The sequence below is a fragment of the Rhineura floridana genome, chromosome 5, assembly GCF_030035675.1.
Source record: "Rhineura floridana isolate rRhiFlo1 chromosome 5, rRhiFlo1.hap2, whole genome shotgun sequence".
Classification (NCBI taxonomy): domain Eukaryota; kingdom Metazoa; phylum Chordata; class Lepidosauria; order Squamata; family Rhineuridae; genus Rhineura; species Rhineura floridana.
In genome coordinates, this window is record NC_084484.1 from 174,854,132 (window position 1) to 174,873,810 (window position 19,679).

Genomic DNA, 19,679 nt, shown 5'->3' on the forward strand with positions numbered 1-19,679 from the left:
TACATTTGAAGTTTCTCCTAATCCAGAAAGCTGTAAGTAGTTGACACTTCTTCATAAATATCTGGACTGGGAGGCAGTGATGCTCTGTGAGTATGGACCAGATGTGGTAGGAAGCTGCCTTATACCAAGTCAATCCATTGGTTCATCTAGCCCAGTACTGTCTACACCAACCTGTGCTGAGCTGGTGCTTGCGAGATGTTTTGGAGTACAACTCCCATTGGCCCCAGCCAGCACAGCTATGCTAACTGGGGCTGATGGAAGTTGTACTGGTCTACATCAATTGGTAGCAGCTCTCTGGGAGTTCAGCAAGGAGGCGTTCCCAGTTGTACCTAGAGATGCTAGGGACGGAACCTGGGACCTTTTGCACGCAAAGCAGATGCTCTTCCACTGAGCCACAGTCCTTCTGCTGATGACTGGCTAAGCCTTGCAATTATATTTTGGAATATTCTTTATTCATTTTAAGACATTTATATGCCACTTAATCATTCACATTTCTAAGTGGTGTTCTGATATTGATCGTCTCTGCCACACGCTGATTTGAAATAACTAGCGAAATTTTTCATGGTGACATCCAGTTTACGTAAAAATGCAAGTTCTCATTCCTTTAGGATTGCATGCATCCAAAACTGGAAGTTGTTAAAAAGGTTGTGGGGGCGGGGGGAGAGAAGGAAATATTGCCTTGATTTGTAATATACTTGCAAGAAGTCTCTTTCAGTGAATATGTTTGTTCTTAGGATTCATTCAGTGATGATTCGTTTGCATTATTCATGCATTCATGTAATATTTATTATTCATACAATATTTTAAAAGGGAAATGGTTTTTTAAAAATGTTCCAACATTATACAACAGTAATTTATGTGTCAGCACCTTCTGTTGAAAAGAAGCTAATATGAATTTTCAAAACGCAACAGGTGCATCATGTTTGCGGAGTTTCAGTAAACAATCCATAACCTCTGCATCTCATATACCAAACACTGCCATGTATTTTAATAAAAAAAGATTTTCTCATTTATGAACAGATATTCAAGAGTTTTATGAAGTAACACTGCTAAACACCCAGAAAAGTTGCCAACAGAAAACAGAAGAAGCAAAGCAAGTTGCTGAGAAATGGGAGAAGACACAGTCTTTGGTAACAGACACCAAAAGTCAGCCCCAAACCTGCGAGGTATAATGCTTTAATTAATTACATGATCATGCATGCATATATAGAAAAGACCTGGGGCTCTGGAGTTGGACATCTGCATTCAACTGAGTAATGGTGCAGTCAAATTTCCTCTTCTCTTCCTGTCCCTTTTTCCTTTTGTGTCATGCCTTTTTAGACTGTAAGCCTGACTGAATGGACTATGTTAGTTTTCTTGATTTATAAACCACTTTGGAAGCTTCCCCAGTTAAAAGAGTGGGGTATAAATGCTATGAATGAATGAATGAATGCTTTTACATTCTGAATGAGGAGTTGATCACAGATCAAAAATATTTGCGCATGCCCAGTAACTGAGCAACCAGAGGGAGTAAATATGTAAAGTTAGAGGGCAGGGCTACAAGGAAACAGCAACACCAATCCTTCCCAGAGGAACGCCTTCTTGTGTGAAGGGAAAACAATGGATTTGAGCATGTGTTTTAATTGGCTTTTAAATATGTGTTTTTAAATTTGTATATTTGTTTTTAATGTTTTCATTGTTGTAAACCGCCCAGAGAGCTTCGGCTATGGGGCAGTATACAAATGTAATAAGTAAATAAATAAATAAATGTGAATCTACCATTGAGCATGAAATATGGACCTTGCAAATCTGTTACGATAGTAATAGCAGCGTAGATAAGAAATGCTGTCATGTGGATAAGCCCTTAGATTGGACAGGTCTTCAAATAAAGGAGTGGCTTCTGACAGCCCATTAAATAGAGGACTTACCTCCATGGGCCACCCTATTGTCCTAAAATATTTTTAAATACATCTGTCTGACGCACTATTCCACAATGCAGTTTTGTAATATAAGACAACCACATTCATAAGCAAATTTCTTTGGTTCCAATAAAAATTCTGGAGGTTGTTGGTTGCTGTTCTTTTTCTACAAGAAAATGTAATGCCTTAGAAAACCAAACTTTCCTCAGCCAGGGAGAGCATAGTTTTTCTTAAGAAGTAATGTTTTAACTTTTTGGAAACAAGGTTTCTAATCTTTTCTAGTTGAAAAAGAAAAAGAAAAATAGAAAACAATCTTGTTTGGCACTAGAAGTAATGACTTTTCTTCAGAGTAACTGGGCTTCTATCCAGGTGCACATATTTTTATTAAAAGGCTCCACTTGGTTCCACTTTTAACCTCTATTTTCATTAGCCCAGGCTCTGAAGCTACATATTTTTAGTAGGTAATGTTCTCGCCCTTTTATTCAGGGAGAAAATTGAGGTGAAAGAAAAGAACTCGTAGCTGTCAGTCTTCAATATGAGGCTGGAAACTGCAGGCCTGACTGTGCTTGTATCGCAACGCAAATAGACTATTAATTCTCCAGCCGGCCTTGTTTAGAGGAGCTGCATATGGAACATCTTTGCACCATGTTGAAGGGGAATCTGTGGCAGTGTTTGTTAACCATTTCACTCAGCCAAGGGCACATTATTTGGTTTAGCTGGCTAAAATGGTTTAGGCTGCAATCCAATAACACTTACCTGGGAGTACGTCCCATTGAACTCAGTGGAGTTTACTTCTGAGTAGACATGTATTGGATTACAGCCTTAATAGTGATTCTTGCTCCCCAGGGAAACTTGTGAACAATCCTTCTCTGACTGAGGAAAGGTTACCAACGTTTGGAGTTCTTTCACTGAGAAAAAAAGTGAACGGGTGGGGAGGACATGACAGAGGTGCAGAAAAGCATGCATCGCATAGAGAAGGTGGATAGGGAGAAGTCTTCTCCTTCTCTCATAGGGAACATCCAGTGAACCTGAATGTTGGAAGATTCAGGACAGACAAAAGAAGGCACTTCTTTGCTCCCATACTCATGACCAGGAATGGGATCCATTGGCTGGTGCCAGTTCGAAAATATTCTGTTGACCTAACAGGCTGGTATCGGTTCAGGTTAGTTCTTTCTCCACTAGTCGCTGCTTCTACCAATCCATTTTTTCCCATTGCAAAAAATATTGATGTTAAAGGAAATAGCAATAATTTTAAAAGAAATTTAGATAAGGAAATACTGATATTTTGAAAGGAAATCTCAAAAAATGAGAATATATCAATAAAATTATTGTTCTCAATATTGATATTTTAGAGGTGGATTTTTTAAAAAAAAAAAAACCGTTTTTGCAAATAGCCATGGAAAATCGCTACAAAAATATCTGATAACTAGCAAAAGAGAATAAGTGAATTAATGAAACATTTAGTACCAAATCCAAATTGGGCAGAATTCGAGCACATCCCTAATGATGATCACCAACTTGGATGGCTTTTAAAGAGGGTTTGACACATTCCTGAAGGATAAGTCTATCAATGATTACAAACTATGATGGCGATGTTCTGCTTCCACGGTTGGAAGCAGTATGCCTTTGTATACCTGCGGCTGGAAATCACAAGCTATTTTGCTGAGGCCCTGCTTTCAGGCTTCCCATAGGCATCTGGTTGATCACTGTGGGAGCAGGATGCTGGACTAGATGGGCCTTTGGCTTGATTTAGCAAAGGCCTTCTTATGTTTTATATTTAAATACTAGAGGATGCCACCCCTGCTCACTTTGCTTGCCAACCCTGCCTATAGTCACCAAAGCTCTCCCAGCCCCATACAGGTCACCAAAGCTTTCCCTCTCCCCACAGGTTGCCAAAGCTCCCGATTTCCCGCACATGGGTCACCAAAGCCGCCCCATTCCGCAATCAGCTGCAAAAGGTCCCCCTTTTCCATGGGTTGCCAGAATTCCCTCTGCCCCAAACGGATTGTCAGAGCTTCCCTTGCCTCCACAGGGGGCACCATAGCTCCCCTCTTCCCTCCCACAGGTTGCTAGATTTCCCCTTTTCCCCCAAGGGTTGAAAGAACTCTCCCCACCCACACAAGTAACCAGAGCTTCCCCTTCCCCTCATGGTTCTCCAGAGCTCCTCCAACCCCATACAGGTTGCCAGATCTCCTCCTTTTGTAAGTATGATCCTTGTGTGTGTGTTATGTGCCTTCAAGTCAATTCAAAGATGTTGTTGTTGTTATGTACGTTCAAGTCGATTTTGACTTAGGGTGACCCTATGAATCAGCGACCCCCACTAACATGTGTTATAAACCACCCTGTTCAGGTCTGGTAAGTTCAGGTCTGTAGCTTCCTTTATGGAATCAATCCATCTCTTGTTCAGTCTTCCTCTTTTTCTGCTCCCTTCTGTTTTCCCCAGCATCATTGTCTTTTCTAGTGAGTCATATCTTCTCATTATGTGTCCAAAGTATGATAACCACAGTTTCATCATTTTAGCTTCTAATGATAGTTCTGGTTTAATTTAACACCCAATTATTTGTCTTTTTCGCAATCCATGGTATCTACAAAGCTCTCCTCCAACACCACATTTCAAATGAGTTGATTTTTCTCTTACCCACTTTTTTCACTCTCCAACTTTCACATCCATACATAGAGATCGGGAATACCATGGTCTGAATGATCCTTGGTGTTCAGTGATATATCTTTGCATTTGAGGACCTTTTCTAGTTCTCCCATAGCTACCCTCCCCAGTGCTAGCCTGATTTCTTGACTATTGTCTCCATTTTGGTTAATCACTGTGCCAAGGTGTTGATAATCTTTGACAAGTTCAATGTCCTCATTGTCGACTTTAAAGTTACATAAATCTTCTGTTGTCATTATTTTGGTCTTTTTGATGTTCAGCTGTAGTCCTGCTTTTGTGCTTTCCTCTTTAACTTTCCACAGCATTCATTTCAAATCGTTACTGGTTTCTGCTAAGAGTATGGTATCATCTGCATATGCTAAATTATTGATATTTCTCCCTCCAATTTTCACACCTCTTTCATCATCGTCCAATCCTGCTTTCCGTATGATATGTTCTGTGTAATAATAATAATAATAATAATAATAATAAAAAAAAAATTTAATTTCTTTGTCGCCTATCTAGCCGATGGCCACTCTAGGCGACGAACAAAATTGTTAAGATACAATTGAAAAATACAGCGATACAATATAAAAACAATACATCTGCAACAACAATATTAAAACTGGGCAGGAGGCATTACAATTATAACAATTAAACCTCCCCGGATACCCCGAAGGCCTGTTGAAAGAGCCAGGTCTTTAAGGCTTTCCGAAATACATTTAGGGAAGAGGTGTGCCGGAGATCTTGTGGGAGGGAGTTCCAAAGAGTGGGGGCCGCCACTGAGAATGCCCTCTCTCTTGTACCCGCGTGTATAGATTAAATAAATAGGATGATAAAATACACCCCTGTATCACACCCTTTCCGATGGGGAACCAATCGGTTTCTCCATATTCTATCCTTACAGTAGCCTCTTGTCCAGAGTATAGGTTGCACATCAGAAAAACCAGATGCTTACAAAAATATAATGTAGGAAGAAATTTGTTTTTAGGGATTTTTAAAACTTTTTTTTTTAAAAGATGCTTTTAAAGATATTTTAATATGTTTTTAAAGATGTTTTCTTTTAATATATTTTAAAGTCTGTTTTAAAGATATTTAAAGAGAGTGCTTGTAGTGATTGTTTGCGACCCTGGGCTCCTACTAGGAGGAAGGGCGGGATATAAATGATTGTTATTGTTATCATTATTGTTATCGTTAGGGTCAGAGCTTGGAAAAGTTACTTTTTTGAACAACTCCCATCAGCCCAATCCAGTGACCATGCTGGCTGGGGCTGATGGGAGTTGTAGTTCAAAAAAGTAACTTTTCCAAGCTCTGGTTAGGGTTAATATAAACCTACCATTAGGAGCATAGAGGGGGCAGTTTTCTCAAGAAAGCAGCCTAAGATCACAGAAGCAGCCCTGTTTGATCAACCAAAGGCCCATGCAATCTAACTTTCTGTTGTCACAGTAGCCACACAGATGTCGCTGGGAAGCCCCCAAGCACCACGTGAGAGCAATATAGCGCTCTCCCATTTATATTCCCCAGGAAGTAGTATTCTTTTTAGGATTTTTAAACTGTTTTTAGGAGGTTGTTTTTAACTGTTTTTAGGAGGTTGTTTTTAACTGTTTTCAGAAGTTTTAATTGTATTGTAATTGTAAATTGTAAATTGTACAATTGTAAATTGTAATTTAATTAATTTAATTGTATCCTTAGTCTCCACATTGACTTTGTAGAACTCAGCAGGGGGGAAGATGGGGACAAAACTCTGCCTGTGATTGGCTCTGACTCCACCTACCATTGGGCTCCCTGCTTTCTGCCCTACCAGTTCCAATGGGCACCAGCCATCCACTGATTATGTTGTGTTAGTATTGATATGTTTGCTGCCCTGGGCTCCTTTGGAGGAAGGGTGGGGTATAATAAAATTAATAAAAATATTCAGAGACACACCACCTCCTGCTGTGTAGGCAGTACACGACTAACATGATTAATAGCTGTTGATAGTCTTGTCCTCCATGAAAGGAGGCCCTGGGAAATTCTCCTTAAAGCTTTTCCTTCCTGTCATTTTCTGGCTCAAAATTGCCTCATGGTGTTGTTTTTTCACCTTTGTATGTGTGTGTAATATAGGAAAGATATGGGGGTTCACAGTGGAGGCTGCTGGTCCATTAGGACAAATGCATATCCCTTCTTACCTAAAGCTACTCCAGGGGGTAGGCCTTACTGTCAGCTGCCTCCTCCTCAATCTCAGTTTTGCCATTGTAGAACTCAACAAGGAGGAGGATGGGGGCAAAAAGTAGGATTATTTGGCACTGCCTATCATTGCCTCTGGCGCCACCTACTCTTAGGCTCCCTATCTTCTGCCACACCAGTCCCAACGAGCACCAGCCACCACTGGGGGTTCAATATATTTCTCTCTGTTCCAAGCTGCTTTGGATTATTAAAACAAAGCAAGATGAAGAGGGCAAATGATAAAACTCCGTGTGCTGTAGGCTTTGATCCTCAGAAACTGAGCTATGACTTAGGAAATTCCTGGTTCAAATTCCACCCGAGTCATGAACTCTCTTGCTCGTCTTAAGCTGTTATTGGGTGGCATTCAGTGCTAGTCCTACTCAGAGCAGACCCATTGTCATGAATAGACATGGCTAATTTAGATTCATTCATTTCAATGGGTCTACTCTGTATAGGACAGCCTTTCCCAACTAGTGGGCCACCAGGTGTTGTTGGACCACAGCTCCCATCAGCCTCAGCCAGCATTGCCAATGGTCAGGAAAGATGGGAATTGTGGTCCAACAACATCTGGTGGCCCACTAGTTGGGAAAGGCTGGTATAGGACTTCATTGAATACCACCCATTATCTCACAGCCTGCGACCAGCTTGGGACTAGGATACCTGAAAGACTGTCTTACTCCTTTTATAGCCAGTCGATCACTGCGATCTGCAGGTGAGGGCCTCCTGCAGATACCATCTTATCAGGAGGTCTATTCCACACAACATAGGCAGCAGACCTTTAGTGTAGTGGCACCTACCCTTTGTAATTCCCTCCCCTTAAATATTAGATAGGCACCATCTCTGTTATCTTTTCGGTGCCTGCTGGAGACCTTCCTCTTTCAAGAAGCCTTTTAAATAGAGACCTTATCCTAGTCTGCATCTGTGTTGGAATTACTTTTTTGATGTTTTTAAGGCTTTTAAAAATGTTTTAATAGATGTTTTGTTTTAATATGTTTTTAAAGATGTTTTGTTTTAATATGTTTTAAAGTCTGTTGTTTTTAAGATGTTTTTAGAGTGTTTTTGTTTGCCGCCCTGGGTTCCTTTTAGGAGAAAGGGTGGGGCATAAATTTAATAATAAATAAATTAAATAAAAATAAAAACTCCAGCACCCACTCTGCAGTATGCAGATAACGAAACTGACCTGCCTTAAAGGGTGTTGTAAGGATGGCAAGTTAATATATGCAGTGCTTTGAAGAGCTCAATATAAATGCTAAGCATTGTTATGAAATAAATAATGCTAACAAATAAGTACATTGTAAAAAAACCTGAATAAGAAGTGGGCAGCGCTTCAGATGTTAAGCCTTTAAAAAAAAAGTTCCATTATGTCTGATGCCACTGTCTGACTGAGCTTGCTTTGAGAGCAGGAACAACCAACCACTTTGTTCAGAACAACCACTTTTCTTTTCAGAACAACCACTTTTCTTTTCTGCATTGCTTTGCAATGGGAGGATTGATTTGACTCTTCTAAATCTACGTAGACGGGTCTTAAATAGCTCCAGTTCTCAAGGCAAGCTGCTGATGTGAAATAGATGAGAGGTTTGATTACTACTCAAGGCAGAAGAATTCTTAAATGAGGGTTTTTATTACTGCAACCTTTTAACAAGCAGGCAGTTGAGCTAAGGACAAAGAAGTAATTACAATGTTTGTAATAACTAGGTATGGAGGATGGGTAGGCAATCCTAAGACAAGAGGCGAGAGAAGTGTGCATGTAATGGACTGTAATTGGTCTGCTTTGCTGAGATGCGCTGTCCTAAGAGAGGCAGAGAACCACAGAAATTAAATGAACTTTAAAAAAAGAGGATTAGACAAACTATTGGAGGGTGGTCCTGTTATTTGTGGCTATTAGCCATGGTGATTGTATGGAACCTCCAGGTTCAAAGGCATGCCTGGACAATAGCGGCTGGCCATGGCAGGCTTTGGCTGAGGACCCCAGGGGTTCAGAAAGGACCCTCGTCAATCTGATCTCGCTGTGTTGCATTCACTAACTTACCTGCCAGGCCCCTGGGTGCCTGTTTTAGTGCTGTGCGTGTGGTGGTGCCACTTTTGATTGGGAGCCAAACTCAGCTCCTATCCATGGTGGTCGCTCTTCCCTCTTAGTTTACCCTAAATGGAGTGCCCAGCCTATAGATCTGGCAGCAGAAGGCAAAATGACTGAGTAGCCATATTAGGGGAGTAAGGACGTGTGTGTGTGTTTGTGGGGGAATTGGCATAGGATATAAGAGAAAGCATGCAATGGTATTTTAACCAATGCTCAGTAAGAAACTGTGTAATCAAGGGATTTTAAACATATTAGGCTATCTGTATATTTATACTCTGGCTGTTTTTGCAATGATCTCTCAGGCTTGCCTACCCGTTTCCCCAAACAAAAAAAAGCTGGAGCTAGGAAAAAGGGGTATTTCTTCAGCAATGAATCAGCTCAGACTGGGAGTTTATATAGAAACCCTTCCTGGCTCCAGTCAGGCCATGATCTGGGCAAATGCTTCTATGTGTTTTCCCCCTTTCCCAAGTAGCCTCACTTGTAGCTAGCCAGACACTTTGGCAGTGGCCCTGAAGCTCCTGCTTGGCTTGTGGTTTCCTCTGACTCTGTGGCCTGGGGAGATCACAACGGGGGTCCCTGAGAGCTGGCTAGGAACTGAGGTTTGGGGACTTCTAGTCCTGGGGACAGGAATGTCTGGGTGCAAGGACTCTTCAGGGTCACTGGCAGTATGGATATATGCTGGGTGGCCCTGCTCCTCTTGCATCTCCTCTGCGGAGACCTCAGTTTTGAGGCCTGGACAGGGCTGAACACTTTGCCGTTTTTGCTGCAGCCGCTGCCAGGTTCACAGTGGCGGCCAGAAGAGTCCTTCCTGGTGTTCAGCAGCAGATGTCTTCCATTTCCTTTCTCTAAAATCCATCTGGGAAAAATGCTATGTGATGATGTGATAAGGACTTCTGGTGGTATGCTACATTTTGTGTCCCTCCCCAAAAGCAAAGAAAAAGAAAAAGTGTTGCTCCACCCATGTTTGCCCTGCACGTCATTGTCATGTGGCTCCCAGAAGTTGCCCAGAAGGGAATATGGCCCTTGGGGAATGAGATGGTCAGTCCTAGTCATGGGAAGGAGAATGCTGGACCGATCAGATGGATTCTTGGCCCAATCCAGCAGGGCTCTTCTTATGTTCTGCAATTGTTGCAGTATTTTCCCCTTACGAGCGTAAGAAATATAAAGCATTGGGAAAAACAATAAGAATGCATGTTCTGCAGATGTGTGTCCCAGCAGGTTTATGGCAGGAAGACAGTGCTTCCAGGGGTGTGAGAAGAGATATCTGTGGTTTATTCACTGCTACTAATAAAATCCATACGTTAAAAGCTTGCAAAAACAAACATATGCTTAAGTTGACTTTCTCATTAAAAATGACTTCTCTTGGAGCTATTGCTCAAAATGTCTTTGTAAGCTCTATAGGACTTGAGCCCTTAGCTTGCATAAAGTTTTTCCTCTAAAAATCCTGGAGTCATTTGTCTCACTTATACATCTCTTGCCTCTGATTATTTACAAAAGCTAAGCTGCTACGTATGAGAATATATTGTCCTCCAGGTCCCAAGGACAGAGTTTTCTAGCGAGTGTGGGTGACTAAAAAGTGTGTTCCATTAGTTACCTTTATCCTGTCATAGTTTATTTGGAAAAAATGCCTTAAACAAGTTTATTCACTTGTTTATTTTTAAATGTACAACCACCTTTCAGCCCCAGAGGGCATCAAGATCAGGGCCGGCGCCAAAGGGCGGCCAGGTCGGGCCTTGGCTGAGGGCCCCTGGGGCCCCTGAGGGGCCCCTGAATACGGTGGGGAGGAGTAGCACTCTCCTTCCACGATCTGTGGCAGAATAGCTGCCGCGGATCTCAGGAAGAGAGCTTCAAAGCTGCTCGCCTGTTTCCTGGGTCCACTACCTGTCTCTCGTGTCTTTTGTGGCTGTGTGCGCTGTGAACACAGTGCTACCATTAACCAAGATGGAGGTCGAGGTTTCCCTACAGTGCTGATGTCCCTGCTGCCGCATGTAGCAGGCATGCATGCCATCAACCAAGATGGTGGTGGAGGCTTCAGTTGCTTAGGGAAACCTTGGCTGCCATCTTGGTTAATGGCAGTGCTGCGCACACAGTCCACACAACTGCAAAAGACAGGAGAGACAGGTAGGTGGGGCGTGTGCATGGCCACGCAGGTGTGCATGCATGTGTGCATGCAAGCACATGCCGGAGCCCAGGGCAAGCTGGTTCCCAAGGGGCCTGGCATGCCTGGCACCGGCCCTGATCAAGATAGTGATTCACAGAAAATAAAAATACAGAATCTCACTAAGCCAATCAGAGAGTGTTGGTTGGTCTGAAATGGCTGAGGGTCTGCCAACTAAGGAGCAAAGGTTTAAAGCTCAAGGGCCCTTCTCGGGGCCAGAGGCAAACCTGGACAGGGCCATGAATGCAAATTTTACTTTGTACAACAAGCCAGGGGGCCTTCTTGGTCGGCCCACTGTGCTCAGAGGTTTTGGGGATGGTCGCCCAGGAAAGGAATTCTCCGCAGTAGCCCCTAAGTTATGGAATTCCCTCCCCACAGAAGTGCACCTGACACCTTTGCTGTACAGTTTTTGGTGAATGCAGAAAACACACCTCTTTACCTTGGCCTTTGAAACCTGAAATGTATGTTTGCAGGACCCACCCGTTTCCTGTGATTGTAATTTGTTTTAATCATTTTTAATATTTTATTTTAAACTGTCGTAACCTGTTTTGTAAAGGGCAGGTAATAAATTTAACAACAACAGCAGCAACGCAACAACAACAACACAGTGTCTCCCTGGAAGACTGAGAATAAAAGTTGCTGTGTATGTATGATGGAGGCCCCTCCTTGATCCCATACCTGTTTCTAAGTGGATTAGGAACAAGGTAAAACATGTTGCAGTGCTATATTTATTACCTGTCATGCAAGGAGCTCAGAGCAGAACATAGTTCTCTCCCCCTCCTTACCTACAACCTAGGCTGAGAGAAAGTGAGTGGTCCAAGGTCACTCAGTGAGTAGGAATTTGAATCTGGGTCTGCCCAGTCTTAGTCTGACAGTACACCACACTGGATCCTGAGAAATCACAGTACAGTTTAATATATACACATTGACAGGATATCTCTCCATTGGAAATTCCAACACCTCCAATGCACATTTTATGCCTGAAGGGAGAAAAGATGTACAGTTCATTGCAACACAATATGGGCTTGCTTGGTCTATTCTATTGTGTTAGATTTTATTTACACTGGTGAGGCAGTCCAATAAGTGGAAGAGGAAGAAACATATACAAAAAGCAGGGCCGGCTCCAGGCATGCTGGGGCCCTTGGGCACCAGCCTGCCCCGGGCCCCTCCGCTCCCCTTCCGCGATCCATGGCAGGAGCGCGGATCGCAGGACAGAAGCTTCCAAGCTGCCCGCCATCTCCCCGCTTCACCTACCTTTCTCTGCTGTTTTTTGCGGCTGTGCGCACTGCGCGCGCATTGCTGCCATCAACCAAGATGGCAGCAGAAGCTTCAGCCCCTTACGGAAACCTCGTCCACCATCTTGATTGATGGCAACCCTGCGCGCACTGCAAAAAGTAGCAGAGAGAAAGGTAGGTGAAGCGGGGGAATGGCAGGCAGCTCGGAATCTCCTCCTGTCCTGCAATCCGCGGCTCCTGCCACAGATCACAAAAGGGGAGCGGAGGGGCCCATCAGGGACCTCTGTAGCTCCAGGGGCCCTCGGGCCAGTGCCCCACCTGGCTGCCCTTTAGAACCGGCCCTGACAAAAACAGCCCAAGAAGAATTACCATGGGTGCAGCTGTAGCTGGGGGCTCCTTGTCAGTGGGGCAGTAGAATCTGCTCTGGGTTTTTGTCTGAACTTTCAAGGAGCTAAAGTGCTCAACCTATTTTGGGATCAGAGCACCTTGGACAGGTCCTTGAAAGTTCAGACTAAAACCTGGAGTGGATTCACTGCCTCACTGACATTGGAGCCATCAGCCTCCACTGAGCCCTTCAAAGTAAGGGCCAAAAGGCTGAGTAAAAAAGAAGGTTTTTGCCTGTTGCCTAAAAATAGATAAAGATGGCACCAGACACGCCTCCCTGGGGAGAGCATTCCACAAGTGGGGAGCCACCACTGAGAAAGTCTGTTCTCATGTTGCAACCCTCTGCACCTTCCTCAGAGGGGGCACACAGAGAAGTGCCTCAGATGAAGAACACAGAGTTCAAGTGGAGAGAGGCGGTCCTTGAGGTATTGGGGTCCTGGGCTGCACAAAGCTTTATAGGTCAAACGAGCACTTTGAATTGGGCCCAGAAACTAACTGGTAGCCAGGGCAGTTGTGCCAGAATTGGTGTTGTATATTCAGGGCGTCCTGCCATGATCAAAAATCTGGCTGCCGAATTCTGCACCAGTGACAATTTCCAAACAGTCTTCAAGGGCAGCCCCATGTATAATGCATTGCAGTAATCTAGCCCAAGGGTTACCAGAGTATAGACAATGGAAGTTAGGCTGTCCCTCTCCTGATAAGGGCACAGCTGGGCCATATGCATCAATGATGCTTAACTGATCCTGCGTTTACATCCATATACTTCCTACACCACAGCCACTTAGGAGTCCAAAATTATCTATACCAGAACCTTTGTCTCAGCACAGGTCCCAACTTGGCCCATGGGCAGTTTTCCCGAAGCCATGCTCACCTGCCCCACACCATGTCATATGTGGCATCAGGTGTGGGGCAGAGAGAGATGTGCCTGGATGAGCTGCATGACCATTCCCCATAGGTAACTCATTCACACAGCCAATCCTTCCAGAAAGCAGGTTTGAAGTCACCCGCTATCACCTGATCTAAGACTGATATTTAAAGCAGCTGGCCTAAGACATGTTGTTGCCTGAGAAGGAGGGCAGGACAGTGGTGGTTGGTGCCAGTTGTGAACTGGTGGGGTAGAAGACAGGGAGCCCAAACAATAGGTGAAGCCAGAGTCAATGTGTACTTTTGATCTGGAAGCCGCCTTGGGTTCCAGTTTGGAAAAAGGGCGGGGTATAAATAATAATAATAATAATAATAATAATAATAATAATAATAATAATAATAATGATGATGATGGTGAAGCCAAAGAATTCTAATTTTGTCTCCATCTTCCTCCCTGCTGAGTTCTACAAGGTACTGCCACCCCCTTGACTGGATGCAAGTAAAAAAACAGGCAAGTGGGGGTTGGCTGGGGGGGCAGACTGAGACTGGGGGCAGTGCTCCATTTTTCCTAATGGACCAGCCTCCACTGGGACAGGATGATGCCTCCGTTACTTCATTACGCTTACTGGACTGGGGACTGAATGTTATTCAGCACTGAGGACTAGGGATTGGAGAGCATCTACCATCACACCTGAGGGTAACCTTCCAGATTAGGGGGTCCAGGAGAGGCTCTATGGCACTCCCAACACCTCTCCGCAGCTTGCTCTGAGCTCTGCTGTTGCTTGCTCTCTACCTGCTCAAAAAGATGCTGCAATGCAGCAGTGGCGATGCCAGCAAGAATCATACAAAGAGAGCAATGCATGCTTTGGTGTACGGTCTGCCCTGGCTACCTCTCCATCCCTCACTTGAAAGGGGCTTTCCCAATTAGGGATGGATTAATCTGTCGATTTTGATTTCTTTCAGTTTCCCATTTTTTCAATCAATGTGCCACATTCCTGCATTATTGTGCGCTTTTTTTTTTTTTAAGAAAGTCTTCACAAAAGTCCATCTCCAGTGCTCATTTCGCCTAATATATACATTTTGGTGTGCAATTTTGCCTAATGCACACCTTTCTTCAGGCAGTTTCCCCCAGTATATTGAATTTTTGTATGTTATGAAGAGGACTGTTCCTGGCAACCTGAAGATCACTGATGAAATAATGTTTTTAAGCTGTGTTTTACAATATTTTAAACTGTGTCTTGGAATGTTTTAGATTGTAATTGTGTTTTGGAATGCTTTTAACTGTTTTTAGTATGTTTTTCTTTTTCTTGTTCAATTATTTTGTTTATGTTTGCTGACCAGGGCTCCTTCAGGAAGAAGGGTGAGAGGACAATAATGATAATGATAATGATAATAATGATAATGATAATGATAATGATGATGATGATAATGATGATGATGATAATAATAATATTATTATTATTATTATTATTAATAATAATAATAATAATAATAATAATAATAATAATAATAATAGCATTTTCATGCACACTTACCCACAATATAATGCATTTCTTTACCCAATCTGTGGCTGGAGAATAGCATCACAGTATTTCAAGAGAATACATCACAGCTGCATTTCAGTTCATATATACTGTTTTGGGAAATGTGCATTCGGTAGGTTTGGACCAAATTTATCTCCCCTGCCCCCAGTCCCTACTCCTAATTACACTGTCTGTGACATTTTGAGAGAAGGTAGCTATGTGAGACAACTTGCCAGCCCAGGACAGCAACAAGCAAACACTGCTATCCCCCCAAGGCACCGACTCAGAAGGACAGGAATGGCTGGGATGGGCGTGTGCTCAGGAGCAGAGCTTCGAAAAATTACTTTTTTGAACTACAACTCCATCAGCCCAATCCAGTGGCCATGCTGGCCGGGGCTGATGGGAGTTGTAGTTTTAAAAAGTAACTTTTCCAAGCTCTGCATCAGGAGGAACAGCTGCTTCCCTCCTCCCCACCAGCATCTTCTGCCTAAGATGGCTGCCTCAGATCTGCCTAGTGGTAAGGTTGGCCTTGCCTGTGGTTATTTTAAAGCTTTCTGCAGCCATTTTACTATTCAGTTATGAAATTTCGTACTGCAGGATATAGTGACGGTCACCAGCTTGGATGGTTTTAAAAGAGGCTGAGACAAAATCATGGCAGATAAGGCTACTAGCCACAATGGCTAAGTTATCCCTCCACTGTTGGAGGCAGTATGCTTCTCAATACCAGTTGCTGGGGTTAGCAATAAATCAATTAGTTCAAAATGTGGCTGCCAAAATTTCAACTGGAGCCAGTCTACCAGATCATGGGATACTGAACTTACGACACCTTTGCTGGATGCCAGATTGTTTCTAGGCTCAATTCAAGGTGCTAGTTTTGGTCTTTTAACACCTTAACTAGTCTAGGACCATTAATGAAATAATAAAGCAGAGTACGCAATGATACATAATCTTTTACCACCCCAAATAAATGCAATAACTCCCCCCATAAAAAAACCTGCAAGTTCTAAATAATGGCAATTATGATGTAAAATAGATTATTCTTGGCAAGACTGCAATTTTAAGGCATGACTATGAGTCCATATTAAAAACTGTAATGATCACCACCTCATTAAATCCACATTTATCTCTTGCAACATCTTTAAATTATGTGGTCCATTTTGCTAATATTTGCAGTTATTACTAATTAAATATTTAATTTAAGAGTAAATCATCTGAAAAGGCCATATCTCTAAACAAACAGGACTTTTTTTAAAAGATGATATATACTAATTTAAACAGTTTGTTTACCAACACCAGTTAAAACAACAATTGCCACTGAAAAGCAAAAAGAGAAGATAAAAGTCATGCGTAGCTTCATCAGGCTCAATATTATCTACACTGACTGGCTCTTCAAGGTTTCATGCCTAGAGACAGTGGTGGGAGGATCTGTCATTTTCAGTTCTCTTTCATTTTTCCAATCTTAAATTTAGTTATTCACATTTCTGCAGTAATTTGTGATATTTTTTTTATGAAAAATCCTCATGAAAATTCTTTAACATTTTAGTGTGAATTTCTCCTTATAAACACATTTTTGTATGCAGTTTTGACTAATTTCCATATTTTTCTCCTAATATAATGCATTTTTGCATGTTGCTTTCACTAATATATGCATTTTAATGTAGCGGTTAAGGTGTTGGACTATGACCTGGGAGACCAGGGTTCGAATCCCCACACAGCCATGAAGCTCACTGGGTGACTGTGGGCCAGTCACTGCCTCCCAGCCTCAGAGGAAGGCAATGGTAAACCCCCTCTGAATACCGCTTACCATGAAAACCCTATTCATAGGGTCACCATAAGTCGGGATCGACTTGAAGGCAGTCCAGTTCCTCGCCACATTTTCCTGGGAGTAAGATGTGCACAGGAGTGGGCTGCAAAACCCTCAGTGGCCTGGGACAAATGCCAGGCCTCCAGCTGGGTCAGGCCAGTGGCCCGTCTACTGCTCCAAAGGACAACAGGAACCCAAAGGGGCCTGCCCAACAACTTGGACATCCGCAGAAGCCCTTCTGCAATCAGGTGGGTGTCTCTGCCGGGGAGAGGACCTTGACTGTGGTGATGCCAAATTCATGAGAGAGAGACTCGAGGGGCCTCTGCAGAGAGCAGAGCCATGGCGTTACAAGCGGCTGAGACCCCAAGGATCTCTCCATGGAGGCAACGGAGGGAAAGGCACAACAGCCCTGCCTCAGTGAAAGGTGAGTCGCCACCCCGCCTGACGCTGCTGCCGTCAAGTACATCTCCCCCAAGCACCGGCTTATCAAAATTGAAAACAATGAAGGCTGCAAGGGAGGCAGCGGCGTCCCCATCACCTGGAGTCCTTCGGCAAGCGCCAGGCCCGGCCAGAAGAAGCTCAATAAATGTGTGGAGCAAGCGGAAGGTGGTGGTGTCTCCAGCACCAAGAAGGAGAAATGGATGCAGGAAGGCCGCGGCTAGGAAAGGCCTCCAGCGGCTTCTCGCTCTTCCTCCCTCCCCCCATTGGACTCCACCTTTGGGACCCTCGCAAGGCGAACCGGCGACTCCAGGGCCAGAACTGCCATCCCGCCATCCCACCGCCATTGTAAGCAGGAGCCCCGGCGGAAGGGCTGAGAGGGCTGTGCCACTCCCAGAACTATGGGGATAGGACTATGACTGAGAGAGCGTGGCTAGCCTTGCAAAGTAGCCCAATGCCTATAATACCTATCTAGCCAAAGTGAGGGGGCAGGTAGTTTGTGTTCACTTTGAAATGTATTACCAATTGCATTGTTTTTATTGTTTATTGTTTTATTTATGTATTATTGCTGTTTTATTGATATATTATTGTTTTATTGGTGCATTTTTATATGAGTGCTCTTTTGTAAGCCGCCTTGAGGGCCTTTTGGCCGGAAGGCGGGGTAGAAATATTAAAATCAGATCAAATCAGTTACCCTAGTATATGCATTCTTGTTCACATTCCTTGGCTGGAGACCTCCATTGCAAAATTCGGCTAGGTACGAATGTAAAAGAATGGGTGTGCTTCAGTTCCCATACTGTTCTGGAAAGCGTGACTTTCATAAATTCAGCTTTAAATGTGAACTGAATCGAACTTCTCCACCATCCCTGCGAGATAATGGGAATTGAACCTGGGTACGCCTGCATGCAAAGCAGGTGCTCGATGACTGAACTACAGCCTCTCTCCAACAGGCAAATTTCATTAAGGAGACCATTTCAATGAGGCATCATTCATGCATCTCTGTTTGTTTTGCTGTGTTCTTGCTCCCCTAATCACTGGATCAGAGCTTGGAAAAGTTACTTTTTTGAACTACAACTCCCATCAACCCAATCCAGTGGCCATGCTGGCTGGGGCTGATGGGAGTTGTAGTTTAAAAAAGTAACTTTTCCAAGCTCTGCACTGGATACGATCTAATCCCTGAAGCTAAAGCTTCCATTGCTCAAACAAGCAGCAACAGAGAGAAAGAACAGCCCTGCTGGGCACCACAATAAAAGTGATAATATCCAGAAGATGTTCCGTTCACTGTCGGGTTAGAGATATTGAATTTCTATGCAACTGTAGAAGCCATTTAAAGGAAACACTTGGAGAGCCTATTGCAGGTTTTGTTTACATATGATGATACAGCTACAGTGAGCTGTTTTGGTGATATGTCTCAGTTAGTAATATAACAGGATCTGAGCCATATCTATTAGGAATTTAGGCTGTCTGCTCTTGATAGATTGGAATTGGCAAAATGCTACTCAGTTTAGTGGCCAATGCTTTAGTAATTTAGTACCCATGTTTATAGGATAAAATTGGTTACAGATTCCCTTGCTCACCAGCACTCAAACAAAGATACAGTAGCTAGGGGTGGAGACTGGTGGCCCCAATGTCAGTGGGGTAGTGAATCTGCTCCAGATTTTAGTCCGAACGATCAAGGGGCTGTCGAAGGTGCTCAGCACCTTGGAAGTTCAGACTAAAACTCAGAGTGAATTCATTGCTCCATTGACATTGGGGTCACAAATCTCCACTGCTAGGTAAGGGTGGGAGGAAAATTCGACGTGGTCCACATTTAAAAGTGAATCTATCTTATTTGCGCTTTCTGAAACAATATGAAAACTAAAATACAGCCAAACTTCAAAACGTGCACTTCTCCAATTTTTTTCTGTGCAAGTGTCCAGCTGGGTAATGTACAAAAATGTATATACTGGATTAAAGTGTGCATGCAGTAGGGAAAATAACCTACAGAAATTCATAGGGGAAATTGCTTTGCAAAAATGTCTATGCTAGGCAAAATTGCACACAAACAGATATATATTAGGAAACATTTGCACTGAAATGCTCATTAATTTACATGGACACCTGAAACAAAATCACAAACTGATGTGGAAACGTGAAGAAATGAACTTAAGATTGGATGGAAAAATGAGGAACAGAGAGAAACCAAATCTGACAGATTCACCCATCCCTAACACTAGGACCACATTCACACCGTGCATTTATTCCACTATTGTTCCACTTTAAACAGTCGTGGCTTCTCCTAAAGAACCCTGGGAAGTGTAGGCTACGAAGGGTGCTGAGATTCGTTAGGAGACCCCTGTTCCCTTCACAGAACTACATTTTCCAGAATTCCTTGCAATGAGTGATTGATTGTTAAACCACTCTGAGAACTGTAGCTCTATGAGGGGAATAGGGGTCTCCTAACTACTCA

The 19,679-nt window shown here is 43.3% G+C and overlaps 1 protein-coding gene across 6 annotated transcripts in view; it reads left to right on the forward strand.

Annotated features, from left to right (window-relative positions):
* DLG2 (discs large MAGUK scaffold protein 2) overlaps positions 1 to 19,679 on the forward strand; it is a 1,398,326-nt gene that overhangs the window by 170,185 nt on the left and 1,208,462 nt on the right. For all 6 annotated transcript variants that reach the window (XM_061628927.1, XM_061628928.1, XM_061628929.1 and 3 more), the window contains exon 4: positions 1,021 to 1,166. In XM_061628927.1, coding sequence (XP_061484911.1) covers positions 1,021 to 1,166 — 146 coding nt within the window. The remainder of the gene's footprint in view (positions 1 to 1,020; positions 1,167 to 19,679) is intronic.